The sequence below is a fragment of the Podarcis gaigeae genome (genome assembly GCF_964106915.1).
Source record: "Podarcis gaigeae genome assembly, chromosome: 10".
Taxonomy (NCBI): Eukaryota; Metazoa; Chordata; class Lepidosauria; order Squamata; family Lacertidae; genus Podarcis; species Podarcis gaigeae.
The window spans coordinates 74,012,503-74,024,905 of record NC_139686.1 but is presented as its reverse complement, the minus strand read 5'-3'; the positions used below and the strand labels follow the sequence as shown (position 1 = coordinate 74,024,905).

The following is a 12,403-nucleotide window of genomic DNA, read 5'->3' as shown; positions in this document are numbered from 1 at the left end:
TTTATCCCTGCCTTGTTTCAGTGATGTATCAGATCTATTGCTTCTCTCCATCTGCTCTTGGTCCCTGGTCTAGTTTATCACAAGCAACTCTGCCTATTTTTGCTTCCTTCTAGGCTTCTTCCCTGCTGAAATTTTAAGGTGTCGGTCAAGAGTTTGTGCACCCATGGAAAAACTCTAGGCAGCCTTTGTTAAGGAAAGCAGAAGAGCAAACAATTAACAAAGCCCGCCAATAGTTAATGGTTTGCAAAGGTTATTGGAACTATGTGCACTGGAGGATAGCAGTTCAGGCTCTTAAAACAGTGAGATCCTCTCAGCCAGAACAGATTGCCTGCCTATCCTGGCACTTAAAGACATATTATTAATTATCATGTAGGCATGGGCAATGCCACTTTTGCTTTTTTAAAATGCTTCTGGGAGCACTAAACACTGCCTTTATGAGCCCTGTGTAAAATGAAAAGACTCTCAAAGACACTACAGATTCCTTCCATGCCTCTAAATGACTCTCTGGCATTTGTGCTTTTCAAGGCACACTTGCTGTTCAACTTCAAAAGCACATCCATGAAGCGAAACAGCCAGTGGGCAGTCTGCAGCAGAAGTACAGCACCAACACACAGCAGCAGCAAAGGCAGACAAATGGGAGGTGGAATGGAAAACGTGAGGGGAAATAATGCCCTGAACTTTGCCTGGATGAGGCTTGGCTGGTCAGTGTCACTTAGCCCAACTTTCTTCAAAAGCAGGATAACGTCGTCAGGATAAAATTGGATAATGCAATGTAAGCCAAGGTCAGGAGAGACATGGTATAGAAGTTGGTGAACCCACAAACTATGGTTTTGCATAATCTCATCTACTTGGAAGTCCCTTCCTTCCTTCCTTCCTTCCTTCCTTCCTTCCTTCCTTCCTTCTTCCTTCTTCTTTCTTTCTTTCTTTCTTTCTTTCTTTCTTTCTTTGGAGAAGAATAAACACAGACCTGTAATCCAAAGAGGGGAGTACCTTGGCCAGAGTTCCCCTGAAATCCTAGTACTTTCGCTCCACCTTCCTCTGGCTCTTGGATGTTCACCCACTGCTCTCTGATGGCAGCAGCCCTACGGTTGTCCTCTCTGCCTTCTTTATCACAAGGACAGTCAAAGTGGGTGTGGAGGGAAGCCAGCCTATGTGGCTTTTGTAAGGCTGGAATGCAGCCTATTGTACAAAGGGATGAGTCACATCTCTTGCTCCCCCCATTTTGCCTCTGAACCCACCCAGTACTGACAGGAAGGCTTCTCATGGGATTGATAGGTGGTTTTTTATGGTTGCAGATCAGGCAAGTTGCCCATGAGGGAAGCCTCTGGCTGAAAAAGGTTTAGCTGCTAATCCAGGAGAGGAGAACCTGTTCCCTGACTCCAGGGAGAGGGAGAGCACACACCTTAGAGCAGAGGAAGGCAGTGCTTCCTCTGTGTTTATTCAAGCAGCCTATTCACTCTCGCAATTGCAAGCAAGACCTGTCATTTGCAAACTTGCCTTGGATGCGTCTGATCATAGAATAGCACTGTGACTGAACTCTCAATCAACAAGGTTTATGCACTGAGACTACAAAGTCTAGCATGCTGTCTGCTCTCGTCCTGTCATCTCATGCTTTCCTATCTGTGCTTTGCAGTCACCAGTGTCAAGGAGAGGGTTGCTTTGCCTGAGGGGCCCCACCCAGAGATATTTGCTCACAGGTTCATGACAACCTGCAGCCCCGTCTTCCATCTCATTGAAGAACATGCTTCTACAATTTCTCTTTAGGGTGACAAAAGAGGACAGAGCTCCTATGGAATTCCAGAAAGTGTGCCTGCTGAGATTGCCTCTTCCTCTTGAAGGGGAAGGAGTCCTGTCCTCATTGTCATCTGACCACCCTTCTTATCAGGTGCTACATAGGTAGAAATATATTGCCGTTGTTTGGCAGCAATGTAATGAAAAAAGTGCAGGTGGAAATTTATATTTCCTTATTAAGTTGGGGGAGTGAAAGAAATTGCATGCTATAGTGGTGTTGTGAATGATGCTCTTTACCTTGCACTTGGTATGGCCAGTCACTGAGAGAGGACAATGGGCACTGATGGGCAGTTGGTTGCTTTAAACTCCTGAAATGTGAGTCACACTCTCCTGCTAGGAATGAAACCAGCTTTACTTGAGAGAGGATACACAAGGAGAAGTGAAGAGCAGCAGTTGAGATCAGGCTGTGGACCTTGTTCAAGATTTCAGGTTGCTAGGCTAACAGTGCTTTGAGACTTGTGCTTCCTGCCTGAGTGCCTGCTTCTGCACATCTGCAATGCCAGCTCCAGCTGTGTAACAGACAGAAAGGAAACATCCCCTATAAGGTTGCCATGAATTTCCATTGCTCACGGAAGGGAGAACATGAAATTGTACTTAACCAAGGCTGCCCTCCTGCTCATTACGCATTTTCAAGGAATGATTAAAAATGGCCAATTGTGAAAATATCCAACCAAATGTTGCTTAGTCCAGTGCACAAGGGAAGAGATATGCAGTCTAAAATGCAGTATTTTCTCCTTTCGATCTTATTAGTCAGTTAAAGCATATACAATATGCTTTCAGGACTCAAATACATGTGGCTCGTGGCCTGTGGAAGCTGCAGTCTAATTCAATTCCCTCAACTACTGCCTCATCCAGGGCCTCTTATATTAAAAGCCCAACTGCATTTCCGGTGACATTTAGTACAGGGACTAAAAATTTAAATGTGCACAAATTGGATCCTAGAATGTTAGCCAACAGTCAGCCAAGCTCTTATCATTATTTATTTTTTTAAGTACTCAGAATTTTGCAGGGTCCTGGCAAAACGACTGGAGCAATTTAATAAAAGGTTGGGTTTGACCAGATGACGATGAGATTGTAAAGAGACAATGCTCAGCTATTCAATGTGACAAATACTATTCAGGATGACCTAACAGGGGGAAATTACAATCTTTTTTTTAAAGGTAAGGATTTTTCTTTGCATTTAATATACATTTGTCAGTTTGGGCTGGTTTTGTTTCACAATTTCCTGCTTTGTCTTCTACTTCTGGTTCACCAGAAGTGGCTTTATCATGCTGACCACACGACCCGGAAGCTGTACGCCAGCTCCCTCGGCCAATAAAGCGAGATGAGCACTGCAAGCCCAGAGTCGGTCACGACTGGACCTAATGATCAGGGGTCCCTTACCTTTAATAGGAACTATAAACATCAACAAGAGGTAGGTCCTAAATCGTTTGCGTCATTCTTCAATATGTGAAGATACCTTAAAAAACAAACGAACTCAAATGTTGACTCGGGGTTGCCTTGAGGTGATCCACCAGGCTTCCAGTAGAAGTTGTCTAATAATCCATCCCAAGGGAGATTTCACTTCCAGGTTAGGGTTTAAAACTAACATGCTCTTTCCAAAAAAAGATCTTAATGATAATGAGAGTCCAACAGAGGTATCAACTGATGGGAGACATCATGACTTCTTGGCTATAGGGGAAATGGGGTTAACCAGTGCCCCAGACAAAAATTAATATTGCTGTCTCAATATCTTGTTGATTGTGAGGGGCTTTTCTGACTCCAGAAGAATGAAGTGATCATTAGGGTTGGCAACTGGGAAAATCAGGGTGTGTGTGGCACAACTGCCCTTGACTCCACGCCTTATTTTCTCAAGATATATTATTTTTTAAACTTTCCAGAGAAGCCCTGCTCCTCTTGAATTCTGTGGTCTCAGGCAGCCTCCTACATTGCTTATTGGATGGCACCAGCCAGGCCTAGGAGCAAACTTATAAACTTCACCCTTCTTCAGACTGAGAAGAACCCTCTTCTCTGTGCATCCAGCCAGGGCTAGTCACCAAAGATGGCTGCTTCCAGCTACCACTACCTTGGCTCAGATGAGGAAGGTCTACAGACCTTGTTCCCTTTTATCTCCTCTGAAACATCATTTGAAAGGAAGCAACAAGGTACCAGACATGCAGAGCCTTCATGCTTCTTGGTGTCTGGTTCTGGGAGGCTCTGTTTCAGAAGTTTCATCCACGTAGGATGGAGAGAGAGAATGAAGAGCATGAGCATAACTCCCATTTATCTCATCAGAACAATGCTAGATGCTTTGGGGCATGAATGAATGGAATATCTTGGCTGCTGACAAGTTGTAATTTCCTGAGAATGCACAATAGCTAGTTTGTACAAATGAACATGTGCAACCAAAGACAGTGCTGCTTTCTGGAGAAAAAGGTGCCTGCACAAAACTGTACAGAAGATTGCTCTCAATTGTAATCATATAAGAGTGCAAATATCTTGGTTATATTCAGGCATTCAGATGTCCAGCCACTTTCAAGCGATGCTGATATCTACAGATTCTCCACTTGGAACAAAAGAATTGGCAAAAGGCAACTCTTCCCTTTCTTTCTCCCCATTCTGCCTTATTTAAATATGTATTCGAACCTATAGCAAGATACTACCAAGTTACAAACTGGGATTTTGTCTCCATCTTTTTACACCTTTAAGAAAATGGGCTATACAAAATATGTCACAATATTCTAAGCCCTTGCAATTAATAGTGCTGCATTCCAATGCTCTCCCCTAACAGTTGTTGTTTAGTCATTTAGTCGTGTCTGACTCTTCGTGACCCCATGGACCAGAGCATGCCAGGCACTCCTGTCTTCCACTGCCTCCCAGTTTGGTCAAACTCATGTTTGTAGCATTGAGAACACTGTCCAACCATCTCGTTCTCTGTCGTCCCCTTCTCCTTGTGCCCTCAATGCCGTAACAGTGACCACAGCATATAAGGATTACTTCAGACTCTTAACTCTCTGCCATGGCCTCTTTAAGTAGCCTACAGAAACACTCACTGACAAATGTTTCTGCTTATATATCAATTTAATAAAATTTGCATACTGCTTAATTGCTAAAACCTGTAAGCACAAAACCTGTAAACATCAAACAAAAATATAGATTAAAATTATCTATAAAATTCAGAAGTTAAACATATTGACCTCCTCATTCAAGCAAAAGGCAACGCAAGTCTCTTTAAATAATGTGCTTAGGGACTTCCGGTTTGGGTCGCGGTCAGTGAGGAAGCGCAGAAAGCTCCGCTTGGGCTTTCTGAACATCGCGGAGGCTTGGGGGAGTTGCAAAGGCACTGCGCACCCCAAAAATCCCAAGGGGGAGACCCTTGGGGGACAGGCCACCCAGCAGCGTGGGAGCGGATTCGCCGTCTTTTCGGGTTGTTTCCATGAGAGAGGACGCGAGGACGACGAGACTGTGAGCGCAAATGGGAGAGCACCGACTCCGTGTTGTGATGCCTCGAGCTTCAGCTGAAAAAAGCGACGAACTTCCATAAAGATAAGAATGGACTCCCCAGTGTGTCTAGCTTCTCTTTGAAGTGAAGGTTTTGGAATTAATCTGGGAGGTTCCTGGATGTCTTTGGATTTTTGTTTGGAGTCCATCCGGCGGAGGAGTTAAGATGGCGCAGGATACAAAGTCGCAGGAATGAAGAAGGGAGTTTCTGTCAGTTTGACTGAGTGAGTACAGACTGAGAACCCACGGCAACAGAGCTGAGGGCAATTTTATGGCGATATTGTAAAGCACAAGTAATAATGAAGATGCCAATCAGAAGTTTATGTTTTTAGTTAACCTCACTTACGCCGTTTTTCCTGCCCCCTTCCTGGTTTTGCTGTCCTCCATTCAAGAAAAGCTTACAGTTTGTGAAGAACTGATAGCAAAAAAACTTTAGGATAGATGCTTTAGAAGCGGAGGCAGAGTAAATGGTGGGTACAGACCCTCTAAAGACCCTCTAAAGACTTTTTAAAGAGACTTATTCTTTGCATATATTATTAAAGAGACTTATACCCTGCATATATCACTCATTTGCCCCCCCCTTTTTTCCTCCTTCACCACGCCTGGACCAGGACTACTGAGCTTATTAACCCCACCCCTATATGGATTACTAAGCCTACCCCAGGCCTCTCCTCTTTGTTCTTTTGGATATTTGGATACCTATTTCGGCAGCTTCCCTTTGTTGGGTTATTCTTAACAGAGCAGTATTAAAATAAGCGGTACGTCGCCAGAGTTCTGCTGCCGGTTTACACCTTTTCCTTCTCCCTGGACGCTGGATTGAGCCGACAAGTGGCTGAAGAGAACAGAATCGCCGAGGCTCAGTTGGAGAGACTCTGGTGGAGCCCAATTTCTGGACTCCCCCCCTTTTCTTTTCTGCTCTTTTCCCCTTTCCCTTTCCTCTTTTTTCCTTTTAGCGACATTGTTGGTTACTTGATTATTTAGATTTTGTTTAGCTGTCTCTTCGGAGGGATATCCAAAGCTGCCAATTGGTGGCAATCGGTGATCAGTCTACCCTCTCCCTCTCATAGGTATATATGTAGAGTAATTGAATTAAGTTTGATGAGAGAATCGATATAGTGGAAGACTCTAGGCTATGATCCCGGTTCTCTCTCTAAGGGTGTCTGGAAATTGTTCTTAAAAGGAACCATTTGAAGTTTGTAAAAAATGTTTATTTTTTGTTCTGGGGTTTCAAGAAAGAAGATTGTGAGCCCTTTAAGGGAGAGACTTGTTTGGAGATGACGGGGAGAGATGGGAAAAAAGGGGGTGGAACCCCAGGGGACAGGAAGTCATCCCGTCAAGAGGAAATTAAAGATTTAGATATTCTATGGTTAAAAATAAAGGAGGAATTTAAACAAAACGAGTTACACATGGAAAGCAAATTGGGTGAAGTGCAGGAGATGATTGATAAAAAGATAGAGGGGGCAGTTGGAGAACTCTCAATTAAGATTCAAGAACTGTCAGCCAAATCTAAAATAATTGAGGAATCCAACAAAAAAATGCAGAAAGAGATGAGAGAACAGAAAAAAGAGACTGTAAAAATTAAAGAGGAAATGAGAGAGATAAACAAAACGCAAGACAGGATTTGGGACAATCTAGCTATGGCAGAAATGCGACAAAAACAGCTCCACTTAAAATTCAGGGGAGTTGGCGAGGAAATGAATGAAGACATAAAAGGAAAAATGACCAAGGAATTATCCAAGTGGTTGGGAATAAAGGAAGAAGAGGTGGCCTTTTCTATAGAGAATGCATTTAGAATAAAGACGAGACCGCAACAAATAAAGTTAAAAAAACTCCTGGGAGACTGTTTAGTGATTTTTAACTCAATAGAGATGAAAAATCTAATCTTGAGAAGGAGCTACCAAAAAAAATTAATAATTGATGGCAGGCCCATTATTATTTATAAAGAAATACCAGTAAGATTGTTACGTAAAAGAGAAGGGTATAGACAAGTGGTAGGCGTTCTAAAAAGAAATGATATACAATACAGATGGGAGTTTCCTGAAGGGATCGCTTTTTTTTATAAAGACAAAAAAATTAAGTTGACGGATACCCAAGAGGTGGAGAAATTTCTGAGAAGGTATGAGAAGGAGCTTGGTAAGGCAGAGATTAGACTGAGGGACAGGGAAAGAAGTGGGGAGGAGAGAGAGAGAGGGAAGGAGAGGGGACGGGAGAAAGATGGAAGGGAAGAGGAAGAAGAAGTTGAAGAGGATGAAGCCGTGGTGGGAGAAGAGGCGGCAGAAGAGGAGGAGCTCTTAGGGAGCAGAGGTCCTAGATTATAAGTTTGGTAACTTGATTAGAGACACATTAACAGTTCTTAACAGGAATAAAATTGAGAAGGCTTTGAAAAATAAGAACTATGATGTGATCTGTTTCCAAGAGACACATATAGCCAAAAAACACAAACACATTCTGATAAACAAAAGATTAGGGGTGGAGTTTATTAACTCAGAAGTAAATAAAAAAAGGAGTAGTTGTTTATGCTAAGGAAAAATGGGACCCCGCATTAATTTATAAGGATGATGAGGGAAGAATATTGGGAATACAACTTAACCATCAAGGGGAAAAAATCAATGTGGGAACAGTGTATGCCCCAAATACAAATAAAGCAGAGTTTTTTGAAAAATTAGAACAAATTTTGTTAGAATTAGAAGATATGAATGGTGTACCAGTGCCAGAATTTGACAGAAGTGGAAAGAAGGGGAACTTGAACCAAGGGAAGCTTCCGAGATCATTTAACAATCTCGAGGAGAATCTAGACTTAATTGATATATGGAGGCACAAAAACCCCTTAACAAAGCAGTTTACACACTTCTCAGAACCCCACCAGAGTTGGGGCAGAATTGATCAGATTTGGGTATCAAGAGCACTATCGACAAGAATAACGAAATGCGAAATACAACCTAGAACCCTTTCTGACCACTGCCCAATAGTTTTGGAAATAAAACGTGAAACATCGGGTCCGTATAGGTGGAGGATGAATGAATATTTATTTGAAATCGAAGAGGTGACTGAAAAGGCTAAAAGTACCCTGAAAAGTTATTTTGACTTAAACCTGAACAAGGAAATACCCATTAATACAGTCTGGGACGCTAGTAAGGCAGTTCTAAGGGGTTTCTTAATACAACAAAATAATTACAGAAGGAAATTAAGAGAACATAAGAAAGAAGAAATTATTACTCAGCTAAGAGATTGTGAGAAAAAATTAATAATAAATCCGGGAGATGAAAGGATTAAACAAACATCTAAAATGCTGCAATCACAATATTCAGCATTACTAAACCAAGAAGTAGAATGGAGAATTAAATCTATGAAGCAAAAATATTTTGAATCAGCAAATAAAATGGGGAGGCTATTGGTGTGGCAATTAAGGAAAAGGAAATAACAAAATGTGATTAATAAAATAATATTGGAAGATAAGATAATAGAAGACCCAGACGAAATAGAAAAAAGTTTCTCCAATTTTATGAAAAGTTGTATGAAAAAGGAGAGTAAGATAATGCAGAAATAGAAAAATATTTGGAAAAATGCAAAGGGGAATACTTAACTGATGAAGATAGAGCACAATTAAATAAGAGGATTACAACGGATGAGATCAAGGAGGCTATTAAGAAGATGAAACCTGGGAAAGCACCTGGACCGGATGGATTGTCTTCAAAATATTATAAGATTTTAGGGGAATATCTTGCTCCGGTGCTTAGTGATGTTATTAATGATATTTTGCAAGGAGGGAAGATCCCCGACTCATGGAAAGAGGCACACATTACACTAATACCAAAAACGGATACTGAAAAAACAGATATAAGAAATTATAGGCCGATATCGCTGCTTAACAGCGACTATAAAATCTTCGCTGATATTTTAGCGAATAGACTCAAGAAGTACTTAACGAAATCAATCCATAAAGACCAAGTGGGATTTCTCCCTAACAGGCAATTGAAAGATAATGTACGGCATATATTAAACATTATTGAGTATTTGGATATTAGGATAGACACTCCGGCGGCGCTAATTTTCATCGACGCCGAAAAGGCCTTCGATAATGTTTCTTGGAAATTTATAGTACAATGCATGAAAACAGTAGGAATAGAAGGACCTTTCTTGGAAGGTATAAAAGCAATATATTCAGGCCAAAGGGCCAAGCTGATTATTAACAACAATCTTTCCAGCTCCTTTACCATCGCGAAGGGCACAAGACAGGGATGTCCATTGTCTCCCCTTTTATTTATTATGGTTTTGGAAATAATCGCAAATAAAATAAGGGAAACATCAAAAATAAGAGGGATAAGAATTGGAGAAAAAGAATATAAATTAAAGGCTTACGCCGATGATTTGGTATTGTCTTTAGAGGACCCAATAGAAAGCGCCAGTAATGTCTTAGAGCTGTTAGAGGAATTCGGTAAACTGTCTGGGTTTAAGTTAAACAAGAAAAAAACTAAAATCTTAGTAAAGAATTTGGCCGAAGACGCAAAAAACCAGCTGGAGCAAAAAACAGGTATTAAAGTGGTGAAAAGGGTAAAATACCTGGGAGTATGGATCTCCCCGAAAAACATAAATTTAGTAGAAGATAACTATACCAAGGTCTGGAAAGAAATTAAGAAAGATCTAGATATTTGGAATAGGTTGAAATTATCATGGACCGGAAGGATGGCCGCGATTAAGATGAGTATTCTCCCAAGACTATTATTTTTATTCCAGAACATCCCGGTAATTAGAGGTACGTCATGCTTTAAGAATTGGCAAAAAATCTTAGCTAAATTCATATGGCAAGGGAAAAGGGCAAGAATTGAGTTTAAACTCCTCACTTAAAGCTTTACTATGAAGCTGCCTGCCTCTGTTGGATAAAAGAATGGGCCATTTAAAAAAATACAGATTTATTAGATTTAGAGGGCTTCGACATCAGATTTGGCTGGCATGCCTATTTATGGCATGACAAAGAAAAAGTCCACAAAGGGTTCTCTAATCACATCATCAGAGGTTCGCTACTTGAAGTTTGGAATAGGAATAAAAAGCTTATTGAAAGAGATACGCCCTGGTGGCTCTCACCAATTGATATATTAACAACTAAAAAATTAAATATGGAAGGTGGAAGATGGACATACGAAGATCTCCTAGTTAAAACAGAAAGGGGATGGAAAGTTAGACCATATGAAGAGTTGAAAGATAAATTAGAGGGATGGATACAATTTCATCAAATTAATGCACTGTGGTACGACCATAAAAAAACAGGGATGAGTGAAAAAAAGTCCAAATATCAGGTGGAAATTCTAGAAAGTAATACTAAACTTCTATCCAAAATGTATACCCAACTGTTGGACTGGGAAACTAAAGATGAAGAAGTGAAAGGAGTCATGATCAAATGGGCCAGAGACCTTGGATATAACCTGGAATATGACAGATGGGTTAAGCTTTGGAAGAGAGGTATGAAATTCACAGCATGTGCTGCTCTCCGAGAAAATATGGAGAAAATGATGTATCGTTGGTACATCACCCCGGCAAGACTGGGGAAGATGTACAAAACCGGAAACAGCACATGCTGGAGATGTAAAACCAAAGAAGGAAATTTTTTCCACATGTGGTGAACATGTGACGAGGTCAAAAGATTCTGGGGGCAAATTTATGATGAGTTAAAGAAAATACTGAAATACACTTTCCCCCCAAAACCGGAAGCTTTCCTCTTAGGTATGATTGGAGAGAAGATCAGAAATGAGGACCAAACATTCTTTCAATACGCAACGGTGGCGGCCAGGATTTTATTAGCGCAAAACTGGAAATCTTCTAATACCCCCACCGTCAGAGAATGGCAAATGAGACTATTTGAGTATATAGAGCTAGCGAGAATGACACAAAGGATTAGGCATCAAAAAAATGTAAGGCTAAAGAACGATTGGAATAATTTTTTTAGTTATATTGAAGTTAATTTGGGAATTACTAAAATCACAGTGGATGGAATTTAATACCTGCGATGTATAGACACAACTGCAGAAAGATTACAAGATTACCTAACCTAAACCGAGATGGAAGGAGGTCAAATGTTTGTAAGTTTGTCTGTTTTATGTTGATATGTGTTATTCCGATTTTCTTTTTTTTGTTTCGCTTCTTTTTTCTTTCTTTCTTTTTCTCTCTCTTGTTTTTCTATTTCTGTTTTGTAACTGTTTGTGAGTTTTTTTGCTTTTCGATGTAATTTTTCAAGAATTCAATAAAAAGAATTTGAAAATAAATAAATAAATAATGTGCTTACCTTTCTTGGCTTCACTTTGTCATGGTAGTCATACTGAAAGATTCCCTTGTAGCTAAGTCCTAACCACCAAGGAATTCCCTGCTTGTCCTGGTGTAAAGAAAACATGTGCACATATACCAGGGTCAATGTTATTCTGAAGGGGGTTTAGCCAGAACGCAGAGGCAAAGGTAGCAAGAATCCCCTGCCTTTGTTAATTTCAAATGTGTTTGGTATAGTTGGACAGTCTTCGACGGTTGGAACATTCCTTAACAGAGGTTGCTTTCAAACAAGCAGTTTTCATGTTAATTGTTAACCTTCACTCACTTTTGACAGCGAATGTCATTGTCAATAAATTGCATTCAGGGTTTTTTGTGTGTGTTGTCCTCCTGTCTTGCTTTTTTAAATCCCAATTTGTGATCATTTTTTACCAGTTTAAATGAAACCAAAGTGCCAGCCTGTGTGGACTAGCAAAACACCATTAAAACTTTTCACGGCCCTCCAGATGTTGTTGCACTACACCTCCCTGATCCCTGACTATGCTGGCTGGGGTTGATGGGCATTCTAGTTCAGAAACATCTGGAAGAAGAAGAAGAAGAAGAAGAAGAGGAGGAGGAGGAGAGGAGGAGGAGGAGGAGAGGAGGAGGAGTTTGGATTTGATATCCCGCTTTATCACTAAAGCGGCTCACATTCTCCTTTCCCTTCCTCCCCCACAACAAACACTCTGCGAGGTGAGTGGGGCTGAGAAACCTCTGAGAAGCGTGACTGGCCCAAGGTCACCCAGCAGCTGCATGTGGAGGAGTGGAGACGCGAACCCGGTTCCCCAGATTACGAGTCCACCGCTCTTAACCACTACCCCACACTGGCTCTGGAGGGCCA

General features: G+C 41.0%; 1 protein-coding gene across 9 annotated transcripts in view; it reads right to left on the bottom strand.

Moving 5' to 3' along the window:
* FRMD4A (FERM domain containing 4A) overlaps positions 1-12,403 on the bottom strand; it is a 418,655-nt gene that overhangs the window by 60,678 nt on the left and 345,574 nt on the right. For all 9 annotated transcript variants that reach the window (XM_083701332.1, XM_083701333.1, XM_083701337.1 and 6 more), the window contains one exon: positions 11,549-11,635. In XM_083701332.1, coding sequence (XP_083557458.1) covers positions 11,549-11,635 — 87 coding nt within the window. The remainder of the gene's footprint in view (positions 1-11,548; positions 11,636-12,403) is intronic.